General features: G+C 39.0%; 1 protein-coding gene across 4 annotated transcripts in view; it reads right to left on the reverse strand.

The window, feature by feature from the left end:
- Window positions 1-23,353, reverse strand: part of CMSS1 (cms1 ribosomal small subunit homolog) — a 249,293-nt gene that overhangs the window by 106,035 nt on the left and 119,905 nt on the right. For 3 of the 4 annotated variants that reach the window (XM_072883762.1, XM_072883742.1, XM_072883752.1), the window contains exon 2: window positions 14,139-14,189. The exons of the other annotated variant lie outside the window; for it this stretch is intronic. In XM_072883762.1, the coding sequence (XP_072739863.1) occupies window positions 14,139-14,189 (51 nt within the window). The remainder of the gene's footprint in view (window positions 1-14,138; window positions 14,190-23,353) is intronic. 4 annotated transcript variants of the gene reach the window in all.

The following is a 23,353-nucleotide window of genomic DNA, read 5'->3' on the forward strand; positions in this document are numbered from 1 at the left end:
ATGTCTGTCCTCACTCTGTTGTGATGATGAAATGAGTTAATGTGACTTGTACAGGTGTGATGACTGCCTGATAAGGTTTCCAAAAATACTTGTGATAAGATGCTACTGAAAAAAAAAAAATCAATGTGTAATCACATTCCCAGCTCTTGTCATAACCTTAATGAAGTTGAGTTCCACCCCCCAAAAAAGACAGCATTTTGGTTGGGGGGAGGGAAAGGAAGACACATCAATTAATTTGTTTTTTTTTATATTTCCAGTCTCAGCAATCAAACTAACAGCTGGCAAAACCCATTCTTATGTGCAAAAAATCTTCAAAGTTTCAGGTAGAGGAGGTCTATGAAAAAAAAACAGCTCAAACTCTCTGAGAAGAGGTAACAGCCAAGCTGAATCTGTTTCTACATACATTAATGGCTCAGAGATGGCTGTAGATTAGTAAAATAATGCCTGTGACCTAGGGTAAAATATAGAGGATCTTAATACAAGGTAGTACAGACTCCCTTACATACAGCCATTAGTGGACATGGGAGAGAAATGACAAAAAGATTTCTTACTGCACTGACTGATGCATTTTTAAGTAAAGCATTTCCAAATTCTTCCAAATCATTCTCTTCAGCTTCAGAGGCAAACTTTCACTGATTCAAATGTATGCTGTATACTGGGGAGGGGGGGTGGGGGGGTGGGGTGTCCATTCCAGTGATGAACGTACCATCATCATAAGCAAAGTTGGGCAGAACACAGGGAAAAAAACCATTTAGCATCTGTGTAGTTACTTGAGCTCCTAGGGAAACTTCCACCAGATGTTCCTAGATGTTACCTCAGCTGCCTCCCAAACCACTATCACGTCTGCTCTCTTCCTTACCGAATACCAGTGTTATTAACCGGAACCATACATAGTTTACTCCTGGGAGAAACCTTAATATATCATTTATAAGCTTGCCAAGTGCCACATCTCTTATTAGAAACTGAAAAGCTCAATAAACGTAACATGTTAAACTCAGTAACAGGTTAGGCAAATGGAACAGGAAATAAATTTTCTCCTCAATCTCCTCTCAGTCAGGGAAAAATTCAACAAATATCAGAATAGCCTCATTTTTACACACTAGTAGTATTTTCCAATTGATTGTGTGAGGCAACATTTTAAATACTTCCATCTGCCTCATAAATAATGTTGCATGTCTAGGGCAATATCCCACTGTCAACACAATCACTAAAATATCTGAGGTCTGTAATTACACAGAAAAGGAGAAAAGTAGCTGGCCCAGAGGACCCTGAGACTGAAAATTAGAAGGGTTTGGGCACACAGAAGAGGAGAAACAGAAATGCGTTCCTCTTTCCAGTGATACAATTATGTTACACGTAAGTGTACCTGATTTAACTTGGGTGACAACCCACGAAAACATGACAGCTGAAACTATCAGAAACCAACAGCAGAAACATGGTAGCAGAAATATGTCAGAAAGCACTCTACTTTCTGTAAAATAAATTTATGTTGACTTCATTTTCATCCTCATCAACCCTCCTCTGCATCAAAGCCACTAACAATAGAGGTTCATGGACTGGTGGGAGAGGAAGGATATTTCTCTCCCTGGGAGGAAAGGGGAACACACAGCCCGGGATCCTGAGTGGGACCTAGCCAGAAGAGGAGAAGAGCAGCTGGGCCAGAGGATGGCCTGGCACTGACAAGGAGAAGGGTTTGGGCAACACAGGGAAGAGCAGCATGTTTCTACTAAGATACTACTAGTATTATCAAGAAAGAAAAATAAAGAGGGAAGGGGCAAGTTGTCAAACTGTATCTTAACCTCAAATGTAAACAGCTTTCAACTTGCACAGAGCACTAACGAGAAGTGATGGTCTATGCTCACTGCTCAATGAAGCACACCTATTGTGCACATTCCAAATGGAAGTTTTAACTGTTTTGAGAAACCAGCTTCAAATGTCTATAGTTTAAAAAAACCCAAGCAACGAAAAAAAAACCCAACAAAACCAAACCCTAAATTTCTTAACTATTGCTGTCTGAAAACTGTTCTTTCCTCTCATGCAAGAAATTGCCTCTGAACTAACGTTTCATTTAACTCATCTTTGTAAAACATTCTCAACACCCTAGAAGAACTCCTTTTTAAGGAGATACACTACCCACAAAAAGTAATGTGAAAAAACCTCTATAATTATGTGACTGAATAACCTGAAATTCTCAAGTTATTTAATATATAGGGAATTCAATCATCTATCCAAGAGTATTACTGAAAGTGAAAGTATTTTTCAAAAACACAAGGACTGAAATATTAACAGAAATAACGGTCCACATAAATTACCAGAATTAAAAAGAGGAAAAAGGGAAGAAAAACCATCATTATTAAAGGCACCTTTTTATTAGGGAAACCAAAATCCTTCCACGAGGCCTTCCCTATATACCTACTACTAAAATGATCTTCTGTTGTTCAGTTACTGAAAATCCCCTCTCCTAACACCATTGTTGTATGCAGGATTTGATTACGCTTAGCAACAGTGAAAGTATCACACTTGTATCCATCAAGGGGAGGGAAAAAAAAGACCGTACAAATAAAAACTTCTTATCCTAACTTTTTCTATTCCGGAATTTTAGAAATTATCCTAAGCTTAAGTTTACACATTAGCAATAATAGTATCTGTGTATGACCCAAAAAAGTCCAAAAGGAAGTATCTTTGTAAGACTACTAGTGTAGCTCATTTCATCTATTACTCTCAATGATCATTATTTTTGAAATATATAAGGAAGTAATAATCAATGATTCCACACTCTCTCAAGTTATTCTCCAGACTTTTTGCTTTCAGCCCATAGAATTTTTCTAGTTATTTTCTAGGTACGTTGCACTACACTATTCTATGTAATGCACAGAAAAATACAATCAAGGCATCAAAAACGCAAAAAATGTACAGATCCATGTTACCACTATGCTTCGGCTGATACACTGGGTGACCCTGAGCAAATCACTTAGCCATGTTCCCACCAAAAATGGAGAAGGCTCCAGACTCTGAAAAATGACTGTCAGACCAAAAAATGTTTACAGAGCAGCTTGCAATCATCAGAGGGCTCTGCAAATGGAAAGTATTACAGCATATGCTATGTTCTAGCCATGAGTTTTAAAAAAGAACACAGAAAAAAAAGAACCTTCACAATCATGACTAGGCACATATGTTCCAAACAGAAAAGAAGCTCCTGTTTCTTGGGTATAGCTCTTTGATTTTTCATTACTTATACTTGATAAAGACTAGGTCTAGAAACAAGAAAAAATAAATCAGAAGTTCATATATACAAAATCATATGAAAGCTATTGAAATACTTCACAAACTGCAGGCACAACAAGGTTCTTGGAAAGAGGCAGTATCTATTACTGGATTTAATTCCTATAGCTAAAAGTCAATTTCCAGGTACCAAAGCCCTTCTTCAAGTTTCAGTCACCTTTGTAAAGTAAGGGATAAAAGGAAAAGAAGCACTTTTCCTAAAAGGGTGAGATGCAGAAGGGAGAAAACAACCTGTGTCACATCAGAATGCAACGAAGCACACACAAACCCTTGATTTAACAGATGGAATGAGAAGCCCTTGCCTTCAATTTGCACACGAGAAATCAATATATGCTGGTGTTTATCTGCAGGAAGAGAGGGTGTCACCCTCTGAAAGGAACCCAGCAAATACTTTTTTCTCCTCCTGCTCAGGCTGGTTGATAAGATTTGGATGAAGGCGCAAAGAAACAAAATGCCACTCTGTTTCCTAGCAAAATGCTTGTTCCATCCAAATGACTGCTCCCCAGGGAGAAGGCAGTGGCAGAGTCTGCATTAGCTTCTTCTGCAACGTATCGGTTCCAAGTGCGAAGACTCAGCAGCAGGAACAACAAGAACTTTAATGCAGATGGAGGCTCAAGCTGTTAGCGTATGACAATTTATTGATAAAAGCAAATACTGTTTTATAGTATACACTGGCCAGTGTTACTGCCAGCAATTAATTATGGCTATGAACAACGCCAGCTAAGACAAGCATACGGTGGAAAAAAATGACAATATGATTAGTCACTGTGCAGGAAATAAGAGGCAAAGATACAAGTCACAATTTTGTCTTTAACATCTACGTAAAATAGGGGTACTCAGGTTTTTGAGAGTCTACTAAAGGAACCACCTGAGATTATTTATATTTTTACAGAGTCACTTCTCCTTTTTATTCTTATGCTTTAAACCAAGCAAACAAGCCAATAAAAACTATGAAAATGGGATTATAAGTGTAAAAGAAGGGTATAGACACTTCGTTATCCTTGTTTATGCTCCTCTTGTCACCTGCCTCTGCATGAAAGAATCACACAAAACAAAGGAGAAATACATTCATTGATTACAAAGGCACTGCATAAAACTAACTCAACACACATTGCGTCCAAATGCATAGCATAAGCAAAGCAAAAGCCTACTATATTCCCCATAATTATCTTTTTCTTTAAAAAAAAAAAATAATCCATACCCTTCATTCAATGTGTACATCTAAATAGACAGAGAACAGAAATAAGCATTTTCCCTCCACATGTCAAATTCATGATTAGTCTAAACAATTAAAAGCATCAGAGTGCCTAACACCAATTGGTTTCTCCAAGCATTCATCCATACTGCACGTCTGGCAATGGTTTCAAAGAAAATCTGGATTAAATAACATGATTCAGATGTGAAAAGACTGACAATAAACAGCATTTTAGTACCGCTCAGTCATAAAACAGCAAGCTTTAGTACTGCATGTCCACATTAGGAAAAATGAAACTATTTCTTCCGAGAACAACACGCTGGGTGTTTGACCCATGTGCCCCGCAATGAAAACCAGGGGAAATTTGTTCTTCTGATTTCCCGTGTTCCATCAATATTTAAAAGCAGCCATCCATAATAAAGTATAACTACTAAAAAAATCCCAACTTTTCTTTTAAAATCTTGTAAAAATATTTTTTAAATTAATTACCCACATTCGTAATTTTTAATAAAGCCATTTTATGATCTTCTTTTTCTTATGCTTACAGAAGAACTACAAAGATATAAAAGGCTCTTCTCAAAAGATCACAAAGTGGGTCGGATGGCCTCTGACCAATACAAAAGCCATTCACTGCAAGCATGTCATGATGCTAACATAAATGATAGGCCTATCCATGGCAAGCGGCAGCTACAGAGTTCTGGGAAGAAAGCACGAGGCACAGTAACCCCTTCCACATTTTATAAGGGCCTTCCTTACCTCCCTTCAAATCCCTGCAGGAAAGGGTCTTTTGGTAGTTCCCATAACTACTAATTCTTCTATCAAATGGATAAAAGAACAAACACTGTAATTGGACTCACCACATTTCTGGAGTTTTCTAGGCTGCGGTGGACAGATGAACTTATCTTGCTGTAAAAGAAATTTCTCAAATGGAAGTATATATCACAACACACCACTAGCAGATGGTGATTATAAAACGTGTACAAGGGAGGCTTGGGTGTGCTTAGTCATACTGTTCACAAGAAAAGACAGATTACTATGGATATGTTGCTACAACGATGCATAATTTCCAAAATTCAAAGCTGAAAATAGATTTCAGAATAGAATTTGAGCAGAATTGCCGAAAACAGCAAGATGGGGGGCGGGGAAGCAAGCATGACTGTATGCTTGCCTCATTCCTGTAAGCTTTCTGTGGCTAATGGCTATGGTTGGAGATGAGATACAGAGCTAGATGGACACTGGTCTAACACAATACATCTGCTCCTCATTGCTCAGAAGTCAGATATGAAGAAGCGATAGCCTTTCTTAGACAGTTTAATCATGTTACTGATGGTGTGATCTTTTTATTACTTAATTATTTAATAGCAGTTCTTTTATTATTAATGGATGTGGTTTATGCAAATCTTATCCACTACAGATACAGATTTATAAATTACTCTAAATGACAGTGCTGTAATTGGACCGTGTTGACATGAAACTTGAGTAGTTTAGGAATTTCCAGAGGCACGATGCCTGGAGCCAAAGTTTAATTTCAGCTCTGAACCAGATTCCCTCTGCACCTTTAGGCTACTCATCTCCACTTCCTCCTCTCTCAACTTGCCTCCCAAGATGGTGCTAGAGGTTTAATTAATGAATGTGAATCATCTTAGCATTGCCTCCTGAATTCCAGATATAACCAATAATGAGCCAAAGTTTTACTCAGGCAAACCTGTAGCTGCATTTGAGGAAAAGCACACCTTCCACTATGCCAGTCACAAGTGGTCTTGCAAAACACCAAAACTGTGCTATTTTTAATCTCTGCCAACAAGTGCAGCAGTCTGCCTTTAAGCGTGCAGCCACTTATGCTGTTTAAGCTTTCATACAGACTGCACTCTGACCTGTGGCATCATGGCTTCTCTGCTAACCACATTCAAGTTAGCAAATTAAGATACAGCAGTCAGACAATAATGTATGTGTACCTGCCTTCTCAACCCCCAGATGCAGAGCAGACACCATCACGGGTTGTGAGCATGCATACTCTGCCAGGATTCACCTCTCCTCAGAGGATACATCTCCCCTTCCCCACCCACCGCCACAGGGCAGGTCAACATTCCTCAAGCTAGCTGAGCTGCTTGCATGATCACTCCATAATCATTTCCACCCAAGACACGTTAGCAGAGATGAGCTTCTTCGGCTGTTTTGGTTGAGCCTGCTTGTTCCGACCAAAACAGGCCAGAGAACAATTGCAGCTGAGAAAGTGGGAATGAGGGGGTAGAGGAATATCGTGAGAGATGTGTGGTAAGTTCTTGCATGTGACCACCACACCATTAATCAATGCCAAGGTACTTGTTCAAATTACGTGGCTGCCAGATGTGTTCCTCCATGTGCCTTCATGTCATTCACATGAATTCACATTCATGAGACTCCCTGTGCACCAGATTTGATCACCTTTATCTCTCTGTTCAAGTATTTTTGTACGCTGTGATCCCAGTCGTTTTTTGGCATCAGTATCAAGAAAATAATTTCAGGCACGTGTTATTGAAGAGACTTGTTTTTTATGTGACACTAAACAGCTTTACATTGTAGAGAAAAACGAAAAGGAAGCTACTGGAAGTACTGTAACTGGAAAGTGGCATTACTTTCCACCTGGTGACCTCCTGGCAATTCCAGAGGTATCACAGCAGGCACATTCCTGTCCCACCTCCCTGTTTAATTTTTCATGACATTCATCATCACCCTCTTATCTTGTCTGGCCATTAGGATCACTTCATCATACACTGCAGGCTAAAGATCCTCACTGATTAATTTCAAACCCATAACTTCAGAGTTGCGAGACAGCTTGTGGGTGAATGTCCAGTTTTAATGACAAGACATAAAGTGACAGAGAAGCTGTTATGCCTCTCAGAGGCAAGCTGTTCCTCTAAGTTCCAAGACCAGTTTCAGCAAGTAAATGTCAGGAAAAGAGCTGCCAAAAAAAAAAAAAAGAATTAAACCTACATCAGTCATTTCTTACACATAAAAGAATTAAACTGCTGTCAGTCATAAGTTCCTCAAGGTCTGACTGTTTCTGTTTCAGTACCAAGTATATTGCCAGATTCATTAAAGAAAATGAGGACAAAACCAATGCATGTGCATGCATGTGCCCAGACACACAGTGGATGATAGTCAGTCACTCCACTCAAATTTCATGGTAAGATCCATTTCAACTATCTGCTAATTACCATCCTGGAAAAGAGATTCTATTCAGATTTTGTGATTGATATAAGAAAAGACATATATGTGTTGTTAATGCAAGACGAAACACGAGCATCTCATCACAGAATTATCTGAAATCTACCACTTATTTTCATTTCATCGAAACAAGACAGGTGGTCTGCCCATCACCAAAAGCTGGCTGTTCTCAGAGATTTCAGCCACTGTGAAAAGTTTCTCAGAGGGTTACAATCAATAAGAGATGGAAACTCACTGAATGTTAAACTTTATTAAATTTCTATTGATACTATGTTACAATCAAGACATTACAGGCCCCCTGTTACTGCCTGCCAACCAGACACCTGAATACTCAAAAGATTAAGGCTTTCATCTTATTCTAAATGGTTAAATTTGTTTTCAGTTGGCAACTTTGCCAGGTCAAAACAAGCAAATTAATACGTAATTTTTTTAAACTGAACTCAGACATCAAATCTTTCCACTATACATACCATTTGTTAGCAAACTTGCACAATACTTTCCATCCATTTACGTTCACTGGCACCAAAGCACAGAGAGAGTATGAACTCCTTTCCCCTTTCCCCCTGAAGCAGCATTCTCTCCAACCTTCATTAGCTAAACTGAATCTAGCTATAGGATGACTAAAAGCAGTTACATATCTAAAACCAATGTTTAGTCAACAACTAATTATATTAAAAATGTGATACTCATTTGAGAATACCCTTATAAAAAATCCTAAGAAATCCCATGGCTTTTTATGAGTCTTTTAAACAGTAATCTAGTTTATATACACAATTTATAGCATAGAAACTGAGTCAGCTGCTATGTAATCAAGGCTCCTCATGAGAAGTATAGCTTTGCAATGACTCAACGTGCATTGTTCTCAACCTACACGAGCCTGAAACACTGCAATCATTATCAGGGCAGCTCACAGAGTCTTCTCTCTAAAATCCACAGGAAAACATTTTCACCTTCCCCTCCCACTCAGAAATTCTCCTTATTGCTCTGTTAGAAAATGGAGTCTGCCTTTCTCTGCCACAGCCTCCCAACACAACTCCCACCTTTTGACATCTTTGGGTAATTAAGTGCCTCCAGTATAAGTGCGACACCTCCATGCCTTTATTCTTGTTCCCTTCCCAAGGGGACAAGCTGCTGTCAGCCTAAACTAGTCTTGACACCTCCACAGATACACTCCCCCTGTCCTGAAATGCCTGGTCTTTTTTTAACGTGCTAGAAGAGCTTGGCAGGAGAGGCTATACTCTGACTTAACTTTAAGGGCTCCCTTCCTCCACGCCATGCTGTGTATTGTCCCTTTGCCCACAAGTCCAGATCAGGGATGTTGGCAGGAAGGGATGCTGCTCACTTCTGCAGAAGTGAGACCTCCTCTGTACAGAAACGCAGAAACTCTCCTGTGAAAAGCCTTCCCTTTGCATTTGGAACAGACCTAGGTTTAACTCAAGGCAAACTTTCCTATTCAAATGAGAAACGAGCAGAAAATGCAACACATATGAGTAAGAACTCATGTGCATGAGAGTTCCTGTTCCTAGTAAATATTATTACCTGCAGTAACAGGCAGTGCAGATCCTGCCTCTCCCTCCCCTTTTTTTCTTTTTCCCTTTTTTCTTTGTCTTCAATTACAGCATCAGAAGAAAACGAAGACCTTTTAGAGACGTAAATGAAGCATTCCTGCTCTGGAATGGCATCAGCATCTGGACACCTGGCAAAACACAGTTCAATACCTACTGTACCTATTTCTCAACCCCCCTGACAGCAAGCATGAATATTTTTGCCTTTTTTCTTATTTACCGACAACATTTAAAGCCAAGAGTGCTCAGAGCTCCATTTCAGTGGTTTTTGTTCTGGTTACATTACAGCAAATCGCTTTGATCTGGGGAGGGAGGAGGAGGGGAACAGAGAACATCTTAAGTTCACAAAGCCAAAAGCCAAGATGCACAAAACTGAAACATTCCAAAGTTAAAAATAATCGCCTTTAAACTGCAAGAGCAGAGCTGTAATTTTGAGCAGTACAGCATGACATCATGGTTTATATGGGGCCAGCTCAATAAATCAAACCGTGCCTAATTAGAGATCCTACTGCAAATCTACATTATTTGGACAAATAATTAAAACAGGACAGTCCGTAACACAAGCCAGATATGTTTACTAAAATACGTTCTTTTCAAACTTTTAGGTTCACTACTGCTTACAAAGCTTTCACATTTAGTAAATTATAGACCCCTAAGCTTTTATTTTAGGCTGACTTCACTTTCAAGGAATTCTTCAATTAACTTTACGTTGCTTTAAGCTCTTCATCCAACGAGAAAACAATCTGTGGTTTCTTACTTCTTTCTTACTTCTTCCAGTGCCAATGGCTGCCCTCCACATTTGACTTGCAGACTTACTGCCTTTTTAGAGCCAGGGTCTGTTTGTCTAAAACCAGCCTAGTTGTCATAGCATTTTGACAAGTCCTCTGTAAAAGGAGAACAAAACTTTGAGGTGGGTAAACTGCTAAGAATAATGAAGGTTGTTCTCACAGTCTCAATAGATGAGTGCCAAATTGAAGGAACACTCAGCAATAAACCCAGAGCTGAAAGCCTTGACTACCTGAGTTGCCCTTCTGTCCTACCTACCCCAACTTTTAATAATCCAATGTCTACTTTTCTCTTCTCAGTTGTTTTTCTAAAATGTGTGCTTTTTCTCAAATCTAAAAGCTATGACATGCTCAAACATTTAAAGCCTAAAAAAAACCCAGTGCTATCAAACATTACTATCTGTAGATGGTCAGGACGCCTCTGGAATTGTTGTAAATGCTGTGGAGACTTTAACTATCAGTTACTGTGTAGATAATACTAAATCAAGAGCCAAAGAGTTTAACAAAATGCCTGAGCTGAACAAAAGGGACAGGATTCAATCCTAAACTGCAAATTTTTCCTCCTAGACCTTGATAGATTTGTATGTAATTTTTTAATCTCAGATTAAAAAAGAGGGGAGAGTGGGCAGCCCTCCTTCCTTTTCTCTTCCGACATTTGACTTGCTAAATGGACCAACATAGGGAGGATTAGAAGAACTGTAAAGACAATGACTAAGGAGCAAAATGTTTGACACTGTCAACAAAAAAGGACTATACAAAAATGAGAGATATGTCTATTAGTGCAGTATTATGTTGTCCAAATAATTTTCTTCTGTAGAACATTAACCAAGCACAGACATGGACAAAGTACCGTTCACTTCTTAATACACAGATTTTAGATAAAATAACCCAGAGGGTTTTAAAGGAATCAAAGTACATTAAAAATGACATGCACTGCATAACAATGTTTATAAAAACATGGGAAATGCACCTCCCTCAATCACAGCCACCATAGCCAGCATACCTTTAAACAGGAATGCACCTTTCAGACCTCCATTTGAATTCTTTGTTACAATAAAAATGCATCAAACTTGTAATTAAGAATTATTTTATTTTTTAAAAAAATTTAAGACTGTCTTTGTGGACAGAAATATTATGACTGATCTCTGTTAAGTGCCAAGCATTTCAAGCCACAGCCTTTCCAATTCCCCTACATGCTCAGTGTGCAGCAATAGATTTCTCAGGGAAAAAAAAAAACCCTGTAACTATTTGGACATACTTCTGAAAGCAACAGTGAAAATTAAGAAAGCAGCCTTCTCAAGAAGTATCTATTTTTGCAATGTGTGCTTTTAAAGCACAATGCTTACGGAGTGAAATACTTCAGTTCTCTTGTGTAAACTTGTACAGATTGTTTGCTATTGATCTTTTGAGTCATATTTTGGCAGTAAACTAGTATCCTTGTAGAAAATATAAGTACTACAGACCAAGTGATGTAATCTACATCTATATTTAACTCAGTTTTACTCTCTCTCTCTCTCAGGAAAGGATGCAAAAATCAGACAGGTGAAACAAAAAACCCCCAACCCAATAAATAATGAATCCATACTTCATTTGTTTTCCCAGATTATAAGCCTTGTGATTATGAAAACCTTCAGAAGACACAGATTGTTTGTTTGTAGGAACATGGCTCTTTTAAGTCACAGGACAGAACTCAGATGAAAGAAGTAGTGTTTCTACCTGTACACAAGATGTAGGACTATAAACTACTTTCTTAACTGAATGACATAAAATGACTCTATAAAACCAGGGCAAAAACTGTTCTCAAGGAATTGAAATCTACAGTTTTTTCACAGGGGATTCTTCTTTCCTCCCTGCCCCGAAGCTACTGTCTATTCAGAAAAAGAAGAAAATGGCACTGTAGTGAGGCCATCCATATGGCCCAGCCTTGTGCTGTGTGTGGAGTACATGTACGTGCACTGTACGCTGATGCAACATTCCCTCTCTACTTCTGTTGTAGCCCAAAGCACGTGCCCCAATGTCCAGGTTTCTGGTCCTTTATGGAGTACACAACACTGCATGGCAGTTTGTACAGAAGCAGGAAGAGCCTATGGAGGAGGGTAGCTGACAGAAGGAAACTAATGCAATTCTCTTGACTGGCAATTAAAGCTTTGCTCAGTCTTAAACTCTCAAATGAGATAAGTCTTTAACCAACAGAAGAGATTGACAGGAAAGGACAACAGTGAGTGAAAGAGCACATGAGCAAGAGCGCGAGCAAGAGTGTGCACAGGAGATGGAACGTGTGTTTCCCCCTTTCCTCCTCTCAGGTTTCTCCCATCAACAGAGAACCACTGCCTAAGGGCTTGAATCTCTTCAAAGTCTGGTTACCCTAAAAATAAGAACATGGTTAAGGCCAATATGTAGAATATGTAGAGAACAACTGCAGGAATCCTACTTTTTAAATCCTAGGTCAATATTTTCTTACCTCTCTGATGCAGGGACTCACTGACGCCAGCTTTTTTGTACCTTTTCCTTTTTCCTTCTCATGCCACCAGTGTCGCTGCCTCTCTACCCTCCCCTCCTTGTCACACTGCCTCCCACCTCTTCCTCATGCCACCAGGGAACCAGCTGTATGGGGAGCGGTCAACATGAGGACAAACACCATGCACCCACTTCTGCACAACTACAAGCTTTGTCTCTTGGAATAAAGCATCTTGAACTCCAGAGTTCATTTGAGAACATCACTAATTGCCTTTCAGATGGAATGGCAAGGAAGAAGCATATTTAAGACTTGAGAAAATTAAATTCACACAACTTGCATTGACTTGATTAGAGGCTGAAACCCACATAAAATCTGTTTGAATAATAAGGGAGAGATTTTTGCATTACATTACACAAAGGATCAGACTAGATGGCTACAGAGGGTCCTGACTAAATTGTGACAATACAGATGCCAGAGAATTTTAAAGATGAGGATTACTTCCCAGTATGAATTACACTATTTTTTGTTTTAGTTTTGGTCTTCTAAAAACAGACAAACCCCAAAGGAATATTATGCACACAGCAGCCCAGAGCTTGCCTTTAAATACTGTCCAAATGACATACTACTTTGACCAAGAAGATAGCAATACCTCTGTTTCCATTAATTCTCTATTAAGAATCACAGGATTCAAACTGTTGATTTCCAGCAGCATTACCTCATGCCTGGGCCTCTCACTGATTAATTAAAACTGTATACGTATAGGAAAAAGAACAAAAAAGCAGAACTGCAATACTATGAACCAAGAGCGTCCCTGATAAAAGAAACGGACTGCTGTTCTCAACTCCTTTTCATAGGTTGATTGTGAATTGTAACCAGACAAGATCTCCTTTTTCAAGCTTCCAGCAACTGGCAAACATGTCTAATGCACAGGAAGTCATATTTATAGTTCCATTACTCTCCACAATATACCAATTCTCTTGTAATCAGAAGTTGTCTCTAGGCCTGCTAAATGAAAGATCTTTTTCCTTGGGACTGTAGCCTTTTAACAGGAAGCTTCCAAATCTACAGTTAGTAATGGCTGTGGAGGGGAAAACACAGCACAGTATGGCCCCCACATCATTATTAGACAATAAAACCCCCAAACAATTCTGGAATCCTGGTATTGCAACTTGTGTTTATTACTCCGTTGAATCATCATTTAAGTTATGGTATGTGTTTAACTTACCTACTTTTTGCTACCTAGCTTTAAATTCTTTTTGGGTATAGATAGATAAAGAAATTAGTACTATATAAGCTTCAGTATATACTTGGACAGGGTCTTTGAGCATGCAGATATTCCACAGGAAATCTGAAGGAGCCCACTCTGCTTCATTAAAGGAAAACCTATTTCAAACTTCTTCAAACTACTGAAGGTGACAGTTAGTAACTTGCTTGTGCGTTTGTACTGTCACCCTGTATATAGAAAATTATTAAGAAAAAACCCAAACACTACTTGAAATTTTCAAATTCTCTTCCAGCAACCATATATGAGTATTTAAAAAGGCACAGCACTAGCCTTGGCCAAGGCTTCCCCTCCCCCCCCTTAAATACAGAAAGAAAGAATACAATTTTTTAAGGAAGATAGAAAAAAGAGATTAATACTTTACCAAAGGAGAAGTTCTTCAAAAGCAAAAAACCACTGCAAAAGTCATTCTTACCTAAAATTGAAAGAAAAGAGAGAGGGGAAAGTAAATAAGATTAAGAATCACCCCTTAGAACATTGCACCTTCAAAACACAAAGAATTCCTGAACAATATTTTACACACATTATGACAGCGTGGAACAAATCTAAAGAAAACAAGCTACACCAGAACAGGAAATTGCAATTTCTTTGAAACAATAATTAACCTTAAGAAGGAAACCACTACTAACATAAACAAACAAGTAATAAAGGAAACCGTTTTACCATAGGGAAACCTGTCCTAAAGCAGCGGAACAAGGGAAAATAAAAAGAGTTTGCCAGAAGTGATGGGTCTCTAAAGAAAACTGGAGCAATTCTGTAGTAAAGCCCATGCACGCACAGACTTCAAATAGGTCACCTTCAAGGTTTCAAAGAGGAGGCTGGACGACAAGCAGAAATTTCAGTAACTTTTAAATAGAGGACTCGAATTTAAACTGAATCTCATACTGCTGGCACTTACACATAATCAGGAGCTCGAAGGACATCTAGCAGGCTAAATTGTTTTTATAATCATAGCTTTTGATGCCCAATCCTTGTCATTTATAAATAACTACAGTTATAGTAAGTATCTTGGTGATTATTTCATTATCTCAAACTAGAATCAGAAATGGGAAAAGATGAAAAATCAGAAACTTGAACTTTTTTCATCAGAAGATGACAATTTCAAAATTTTTCGTAAGAAACATGCATACAAAATTGAAAACGGGTCTAATTTTCAGAATTTAAAATCGTTACTTTTTACATAAAAATTCATTCCCAAATCTGAAGTATTAATTTTTGCTTCCTTTTACTGCTTGCAATTCTTAAATCGTTGCAAGTGAGTAGTAGTCCTCTTGTATTTACTGATATTCCAGTGGGAGAAACAAAGTTCATAGGAGTGCAAGAAAGCTGTAACTAAAATAAATACTAAAAACAGAAATGATTTTTATTTCAGATGTTAAGTCAAGTGTCTGCAAGTAACAGCATTTCAGACTGTCCCTATTTGTTTCTTGTTTATTACACTGGTGCATTTTGTGGTTTCTAGTATTTTTGGCAACTGGAACATACACAGTAAAGCTAGCAACACAACAAAAGTTTAGCAAAGGCAACCATAATTCGATTTAACAAACCAACACAGAATAGAGCAAGCAGCTTTACGAACAGTGGAACCAACGTAGTTTGGCTTCCTATGAATTTGTGTCCTATGGGGATTCAAAAAACCTTCAGTAGGTCCATAAGCTCACACTAAGATCTCTCTCTTCTACCTGGGAAGCCATTCTCTTGAAATTTATTGAAAGATATTATCGTCAAGAGCTGTTTCTCAACTGGTCCCTCCCCATCACTGTGAATGACTGTCAGAAAGACAGATAAAAGTCCTTCTTCCCTAGAAGAACAAGCCAATGAGAGAAGTACCAGATCCAGTACTTTTACATAAGTCCATTCAATTTTTACGAAGTGGCATTTAACTAAGAGAAAGAACTTTCCTGTTCTCCAAACCAGCTTCTTAACTCTATAGCAGCGTTAAGTTTTCTGACTTCTTTTTATATCTTTCACACGCATTTAGGAGGATCACTACAAGAGAAAAACCTTTATATGATGCTAAAATAGATCCATGGTCAGCAAATTCCAATACTTACCTACAAGGAGATTTTAGTGAAGTCAGAAATGGAAAATATTTGTTATGGAGATCTGAAACACAAATACACCACCTGTGCCTCATCACCCTCACAAAGTGAGTTTTTCCTATGTCTCCTAAAGGGATTTGGGAAATGGAAATTTCCAAAGCTAGGCAAATGGCAGAAAATAACATGTACAAATCAAGAACGTCACAGAGTTGCACTCAGGAAGGCTAAGAGATTATCTCTGGAAACACCTTCTCAAATGGAAAAATGGTGGCAGCAGCAGTCGTGGGAGATGAGAGAAAGTCAGGCCTATCTAAAAACAAGACAAACCCTCCAATTCCCAGGAGGAAACTCAGAACAAGAATGAAGGAAGATCGCTGATGGTTAAATTATGCACTTTTCTCATGCTGTTAAACCAAAGAGCAACAGTGCATTCAGAAATCCTCTGCGTTACCCTGTAGCTATGTACCTACTTGAGCTCATCAAGGGCTCCCAGGTAGCTAAGCAGCAAGCCAGGAAGCTCAAACGGTCAGCGACAGCCCTGCAAGGGAATGTTTTTAAGATACAGGCAGACCACCAATGAACCAGGAACAAAGGCTTTGCTTCTGCGAAAGACCTGACAGAGGTAGAGTCTCAAAAGAAGTGCAAGAGATCCCAAGGCAGAGACGGTGTCTGGGCCCTTCTCAAAAGCCAGAGGGAGCCAAAAGAAAGGCTCCGGGCACAGACCTCTGCACTGCAGTTCCACTACGTCATGAGCATGAACCATCTCTCTTTGACACATGATGCCTTCACAGCACAGCCTCTGAGCATCATGCCTACCCCGAGACCATAATTTTCTTCAATTCTACTTGTTCTGTTCCTTTTTTTTTTTTTTTTTAAACCCTGAGATTCCCCATATCCTTCTAGTATCTTGTAATGAGAGATTGCTCAACTGATGAATGATACCAAGAACATACAAAATCTGAAAGCAGATTCAAAGAAGCATTTCTGTGCAGTCTCCCTGGGAGATAAGGTGCCAATACCCAATTTAAAGAGTCTGCTGTAAGCTTCCTATGGTCCTGGTATGAGTAATGTACCCAGGTATCTTTTACACCAGAAAAGGTCACAGGAAGAAAGGCATACACAGAAAAATAAAATACTAAATCTTCACTGTTTTGGAGACTTCACAGGGCTTTTTCTGAATATGCAGAACTAATGTTGGCCTTTTGCATCCCCCTATCCATGTTGATCTTTGGCCAAATACAAGATAAAAACTACCAAAGTACCAAAAAGACCATACAAAGCATTTGGAGAAAGCTATCTAGCGGCACACAGAAACAAACAGTGACCTGCAGTGTTATCAGACAAGCCATATGAAGCTTGGTAACAGACCACAAATGCCAACCAAAGAAATGCATGTGCAAAAGTCACGTTAATCCTTAGGTAAATCTAGATTTAAGTAGCCCATTAAATAAGACTATGAATTATAGTTCTGGCCATTTAACCCACTTTGTTATTTTGGCTTGGTACACTCGTTATAGGGCCACCTGAGCCAGGACACTGCTGCTAACATCTGTTTCCTGCCTCTTGGGCCCTTCCTCAATCAGAGCTTCCTCTGGACTCAGGAGTTTGACCAAGCCAAGGAGCCAGACAGAGCTCTTTCGCTCTCTCTCCGCAGACGGTTTGCTGCTTTGAGCAGCAAGAGGCAACTACAACTTGACATGAACTAGAGGGCAGGCAATGTCCTGCCTCATAAACCTGCGGGAGAAGTGAAGGTACAGGTTTTAGAGAAGTTGTTTAAAGACAGTTTATTTTTTCACTTCTACTTCATTCAGTGCCTTTCCATTTTTCAAAAGAAACTTTTAAGCTTCAGTTGATTCATTTTCTAGTTGAAAGCGCAAAAGAAGAGAGGTTTAGACAAAAAAACCCCCCACAGTTCTACAGCCAAGGCGCTGGCTATTTAGCCAGTAGAAAACAAAAGCCAGAAATACCATTTCACTGCTCAAGCTGAAAGACAGATTCTAGATACACAGCTTACACAAAGGCACGTGTCAAACAATATGCTTGATTTTTGCTTAAACACTGACTCACTGAAAAAAATCTATGTTACTCTTTTATGTAAACAGTGCCTTTAAAAGCAGCAAAATGAAATACAGACAACATTAAGCTGGGCATGAACTTTTGCCATCCCCATTCAGGCATCTGTGTAATTACAATCATTAACTCCATTAGCATATACTGCAATGTACACAAGATGTGCTGCATGTTGCATTAGAGAATTTTTTTTTTTTTAAAGGTTTTTTAATGACATGTTTACCTTAAGAATTTACTCATCTGGTGCACCTTTTGAGACTAGCAGATCATAGGATGAGTTTGTTTTCCTTTAAGATATGTTTGCAGAATGTCATCGGAAAGCGCATATAAAATTTTATCTCAGGCATCAGTATGGCCTTTAATAGAAGTAGTTGAGAGGTAAGCCTTATAGAAATAAGTTGGGGGTTTTTTTCTGGCTAATTATTCACTTTGACCATTCTTTTCTCTTAAGGGAATGTTATTTCCAAGAAATGTCACATATCTAAGTATCAAGGTTGTTTACATTCTACACAAACATTACGCTCTCAAGCTTTCATTTTTGAAAATGTCAAAAAGTAAGGGGGATGATGCTGTGCTTGTAAAAACATTCTTTATTAACGGAATGAGTCTCACGGCATTTTACATTTCCCACAAGACATTTTTCTGTCTATCATTTTAGAACTTTTTCCCACACATCGTGTTCCTGATACAGGCTTTGGCAGGTTGTGAGATATGAGCTGGCAGGAAAATGATAGCTTGTTTTCAGCATAACCTTCTACTGTTAAACATTAAGCACTTTTTGCACAAGATAATTCAGAGTGAGCAGCGCACACAGAGAAAAGAAGACAGTTTTAGTTGAGAAAAGCTGAAGTCCTGAAGGATGCTAAAGACTTTGTGACAGTTTTACAGAGAAAACAAAGGAATCTTGAAAAAATAATCAGCATTTCTTGCAAATCCTACACCATCTTCATTCTGGTCTCCTAAAAGAGACTTGAGAGCATTTGACAGCACACTTTCTAGCAAGTTTAGTGGAACATCAATACAGACACTCTACGAGGAACCTGTAGTTAAAGGACACACATAGATAAATAGCAGAACAAATACTGATCTTCAGATGCAAAAGAGGTCCGGTGAGCCAGCCCACAATAAAGGAATGACCAAGACTTCAAAGTGTATCAGAGAACATGCTCACATGTTTTCTTGCTCAGCAAGATCATTTTCCTGGCTACTCCATTAAGGAATTAATAAGTGGACCGAATTTGATGGGAACAGTTGTACCTGCAGCCCAAGGAAGTTCCAAAAGCTGGAGACAGCATCACAAACTTGCCATTTGTATTTTGTAAGCTTATATCTATGCAAATACACAAAAAGAAACAGGAGGCTTTACTGACAGACAGCAACTGACTCATGGTCCTGTTGCAAAGCTTACTAATGTCATAACACTATCATTGCTAAACCCATGAACATGAAAAAGACTTAGTTGATAAAAATCAGAATTCACGTAAGGACAGAGAAAGTTTCTAAAGCTGCCTGGACCACAGATATCTAATGGTGCTTTTCATTTAGCATTATGGTCAGCTATCTGTAAAAAGCATATTTAATGTTTCATAAGCATAGACTTTAAAACAAAAGTGCTTCTAATCAGATCTGGCAGGAAAAGGAGAAATGCATACATAGAATGAGGTAAGTGTGATCTTGCCCAGCTGAAGAACAGGGAATGGCAGGGCTTCAGGCCATGACTCACACAGACACTAAACAGTAGAGAGCTACAGATAATTCTCAGGTAAACTTTGCATGAGCCACTACGTCATCCTTCTTTACCCTTCCTGCATTAATCATGTCATTAGTAACCTGACGCAGCCCGAGAAGAATGTCTGATTTACAGGGAGCAGAGCAATGCTAACAGAACAAACACTTTGGCAGGTCAAAAAAGGAAAGACCAACCTAAATTTCATTTTAGTTCGAACCACACCCTAGAAGAACAAGAAAACTAGGAAAAAGAAAAACCAAAACCAAAAGATATCTTCCCACTGTGAGACTGCATACTTTCTTAAAAGTTCCTGATGAATCAGTTACTGAGAGCACAAATGCGAAGGATATGCAAGAGCACACGGATAAAGAACCAGCCCAAACACGTACCTAAACAAAGGAAAGAGGAAAAAAAACCCAAGCTTTCTTTTGAAGTTTTCATCACAGTTACGTAATTTCCACATTAGTCTGGATGTTTTTAAATATCTTTTATAGCATACAGTTGTGAATCAATTGTACAGTGAGTACAAAGTGTACTGTTAGGAAAGATTCATGTCCCAGCCAGGTGTCTTGGTTACTCCACTAAATTAAGAAGGACAAGGGCAAATACTGGGGCGAGAGAAAAATGTAAAATTTCACAATTTCTTTTTAAAATTATTACTCACTCTGGATTGATAGCAGTCACTTTAATAAATGTGGCTATCGTTTAAAATATTGTATACGGCTATTTCACCTCAAACATCTCAAAAAAGTAATGGTCATTTGAAGGAAGGGCAGATCACTTCCTTTCACTCTGAAGCAAATAAAAAACCCTGTAGATTACTTTAAAAGCAGAATTAAATTATCCTTATGTTTCTTGAAGCAAAGAAAATTATCACCCAAAACATGCAAGGGGTGCCGGTAGCAGCAGCAGCTGCTTTAAAAAAAGTCCACAAGAGCCATTTCACAGTAGCAATTCTCAGAAGAGTATCCACAGCAAATGTGTGTTGAAGTCTCTCTAAGCATATGGAAACCTCACTGCTTATAGAGCTTTGTTCAGGTTCTCATGACTTCATCTGCTTCTAAGTCTTCCTAAGTAGGCTGCCTATTTTCTTAATGTTTCCTTCCCATAGAACACTCCCTTTTCCCTCACTTGCCTCTCATTTTATCTTAGCGTCAATCCTGTGAACTACCAAAGTGATTTCTTAGCTTCATGACTTTAAACCACAGGGTTTCAGGTCTACTTTCCATCATAAAGCAAAGCTCTAGAAATTAAAAAGTAAAGTCAGAAAAAACTATTTTATCTCCTCCTTTTCGCCTTTGTCTTTGACCCACTAAAATGGGTGCACTTGAACTACTGATACCTAAATGTGTCACCTCAGTTAAAAACAGCTGATCATTTTGTTCTTGCTGATTATTCATGCCATCCCTTTCTCAATATTAACAGTAACATATAAAATACTACCAATTTTATAGCAAAAATGTTAAGACAATACATCAAAATATCAGTGGAATGCAAAATAACAAAGAAAATACAACATTTATCTTCTGATACTGAATTGGAAAGCTCCTCCATTATGCCATGACTGTAGGCCTAAATCTCTCATTAAAATTTAAATCAAGATGTTTTGAAGGTTTTCTCAACTTATGTAAAAGGGCATGTCCCTTCCCTGGCTTCTTGCTTTAAAGCCAACATTGACTTGAGAGAAGCAAAAAACTGTTTTGTTCCTGATAGTTGTTCAATGTCATATGCAGAAAAACACTAGTAATCCCAAATCTGAAATAGGCAGTAATCTGCCTTACAACTATTCCCTTTCTCATCAGTTTTTTGAAGGTCAGCTGAAGACTATGTGGGCAACAGTGAAAAATCTCTCAGAAGAGTCCCTACATAGATAAACAGGGTTTGCCAGAAAATGGTAGGTTGGTAAGAGTGATCTGTTTGCGCTTCATTCAGCAAAGGTATTAAAGACAGTTTCACAACTTTGGTTTATTTTGGGAGGAGTGTGGGTGTTCTTTTTTAATTTAAGACCTTCTGAAACCAAAGAAAAGATTTAGAGTTACAATGGCAACAACTTAATGCATATTCTGTAGTGTAGATTAGTACCCTGGGGAAAACCTGCACTCTGATAAACAACAGATTCCATCTTCCCCTGCCTTGAGCAGTATAAACCAGGCTCACAGTTTACACCTAATCTAGTGGTGGCTTTCAAAACAAACACATTTCAGACATATCTAGCAAATACTCCTCTGCCCAGTCTGCATCCAAAGCTTTCTCTTGAAAAAAAGACCTTCTTCCCTGACGAAGACTTCAAAGATATCTTCCAAATCTGCCAACAGTTTGCATTACATAGTACACCTAAGAATTTTAAACTGACCTTTGTCCCCTCCGAGAAAGCCATCAGCCTGCTCAAAACGACCCACGCATACTCAGCAGAAAGCCAAAGCTCCCAGAAACTCTTACAAATACGTAATGTATCTGTCCCATGGGGTGAGACTGTGTGTGCCTCTACGCGCACACGAAAGGGTGAAAAGAGCTTTCCACGCTCTTGAATATCCCACAGTATGCATCTGGTCCTTAGAGGCCTTTCCCTATTCCTTGCTCTGTGGCACCGCTTCCTTCCATGTCTACAGCTAAAAAGGGTCTCAAAAATTTACTCACAACTTGGGAGTAACATGCACATGCACTTTGCCAGCACAGGCTGTAGAAAGGCAAGGAGAAGGAACACCCACAACCCACTTACGCTCCACACCTACTGTGGCAAGGCTTCTGCGATGGGAACATGCAGTCTGAACACCTCCCCCAGGAAGCTGCACTTTCCCCATGGGAGCATGCAGCAGAGCTTGCACGGCTGTCATACGCCCCATGCAAATGTACAGTTTTCTGGTGGTGGGAACTGAATTTGATACCTTCTGCCAACTTGAAAATCTATCCCTAGTGAGGAAAAACAAAAACAAAGAAACAAAACAGACAATGACTATAGAGACTCTAGAGGAATGTAATGACTATAACAAAAGGCAACAGCAGTAGTGTGACAAGGGCTTATTAATGGGTCAAAAAACAAGCTGAAATGACTCAGCCACAGAACCAAATCCCAGCAGGATTGACTTAAATCTCCTTCAGAGATTGCAGGCCTCCGTGCAGTTTGTATTCAAGTTCTCTTGGGACCATTAAAAAGAAGGCTCTATCTGCTCTTTTACCTCTCGATCAGAAGGGTGCCCTACCAAAGCAGGGCAGCATCGCTATCCCCTTTTAGCAGAGCAGAAACAGCTCAGAAGCATCAAGCTGTACCCTCTTAATGAAGGGCAATGAGTCCGAGTAGAGCACAAACAACTCCTACCAAATTGCCACTGGTGCAATGCAAATGGTTTTCTTAAAGTGACTGTAAAACTATGGTAAGAAAATGGTCAACAGAAGTTTGTACAACTACTACTAAAAGAGCACATGAACAGGCTATAAATGCAGAGAGAGGTGACAACACTGGAGTGACTTAGGTATTTTATCCCATTCCTTCAAGGGAAGGCATGTCTAACTATCTTAAATACAGCCTTGCTCCTTCGAAACACTACCTACCTCTGCCACTATTAGGAAGCAGGACTTTCATGCACCCTATATACTTCGATATTTCAGATTGTTTATTAATGCATATGTAGGTGTCATTCCAAGTATGCAAGAGACAGCAGTGTGTTGTGATTCTGAGCATTTCTACATTCACATGTAACTACTCACAAAATTGACACCTTCAACCTATCCATGCCAGGC

This window comes from Ciconia boyciana, chromosome 1 (genome assembly GCF_034638445.1).
Source record: "Ciconia boyciana chromosome 1, ASM3463844v1, whole genome shotgun sequence".
NCBI lineage: Eukaryota > Metazoa > Chordata > Aves > Ciconiiformes > Ciconiidae > Ciconia > Ciconia boyciana.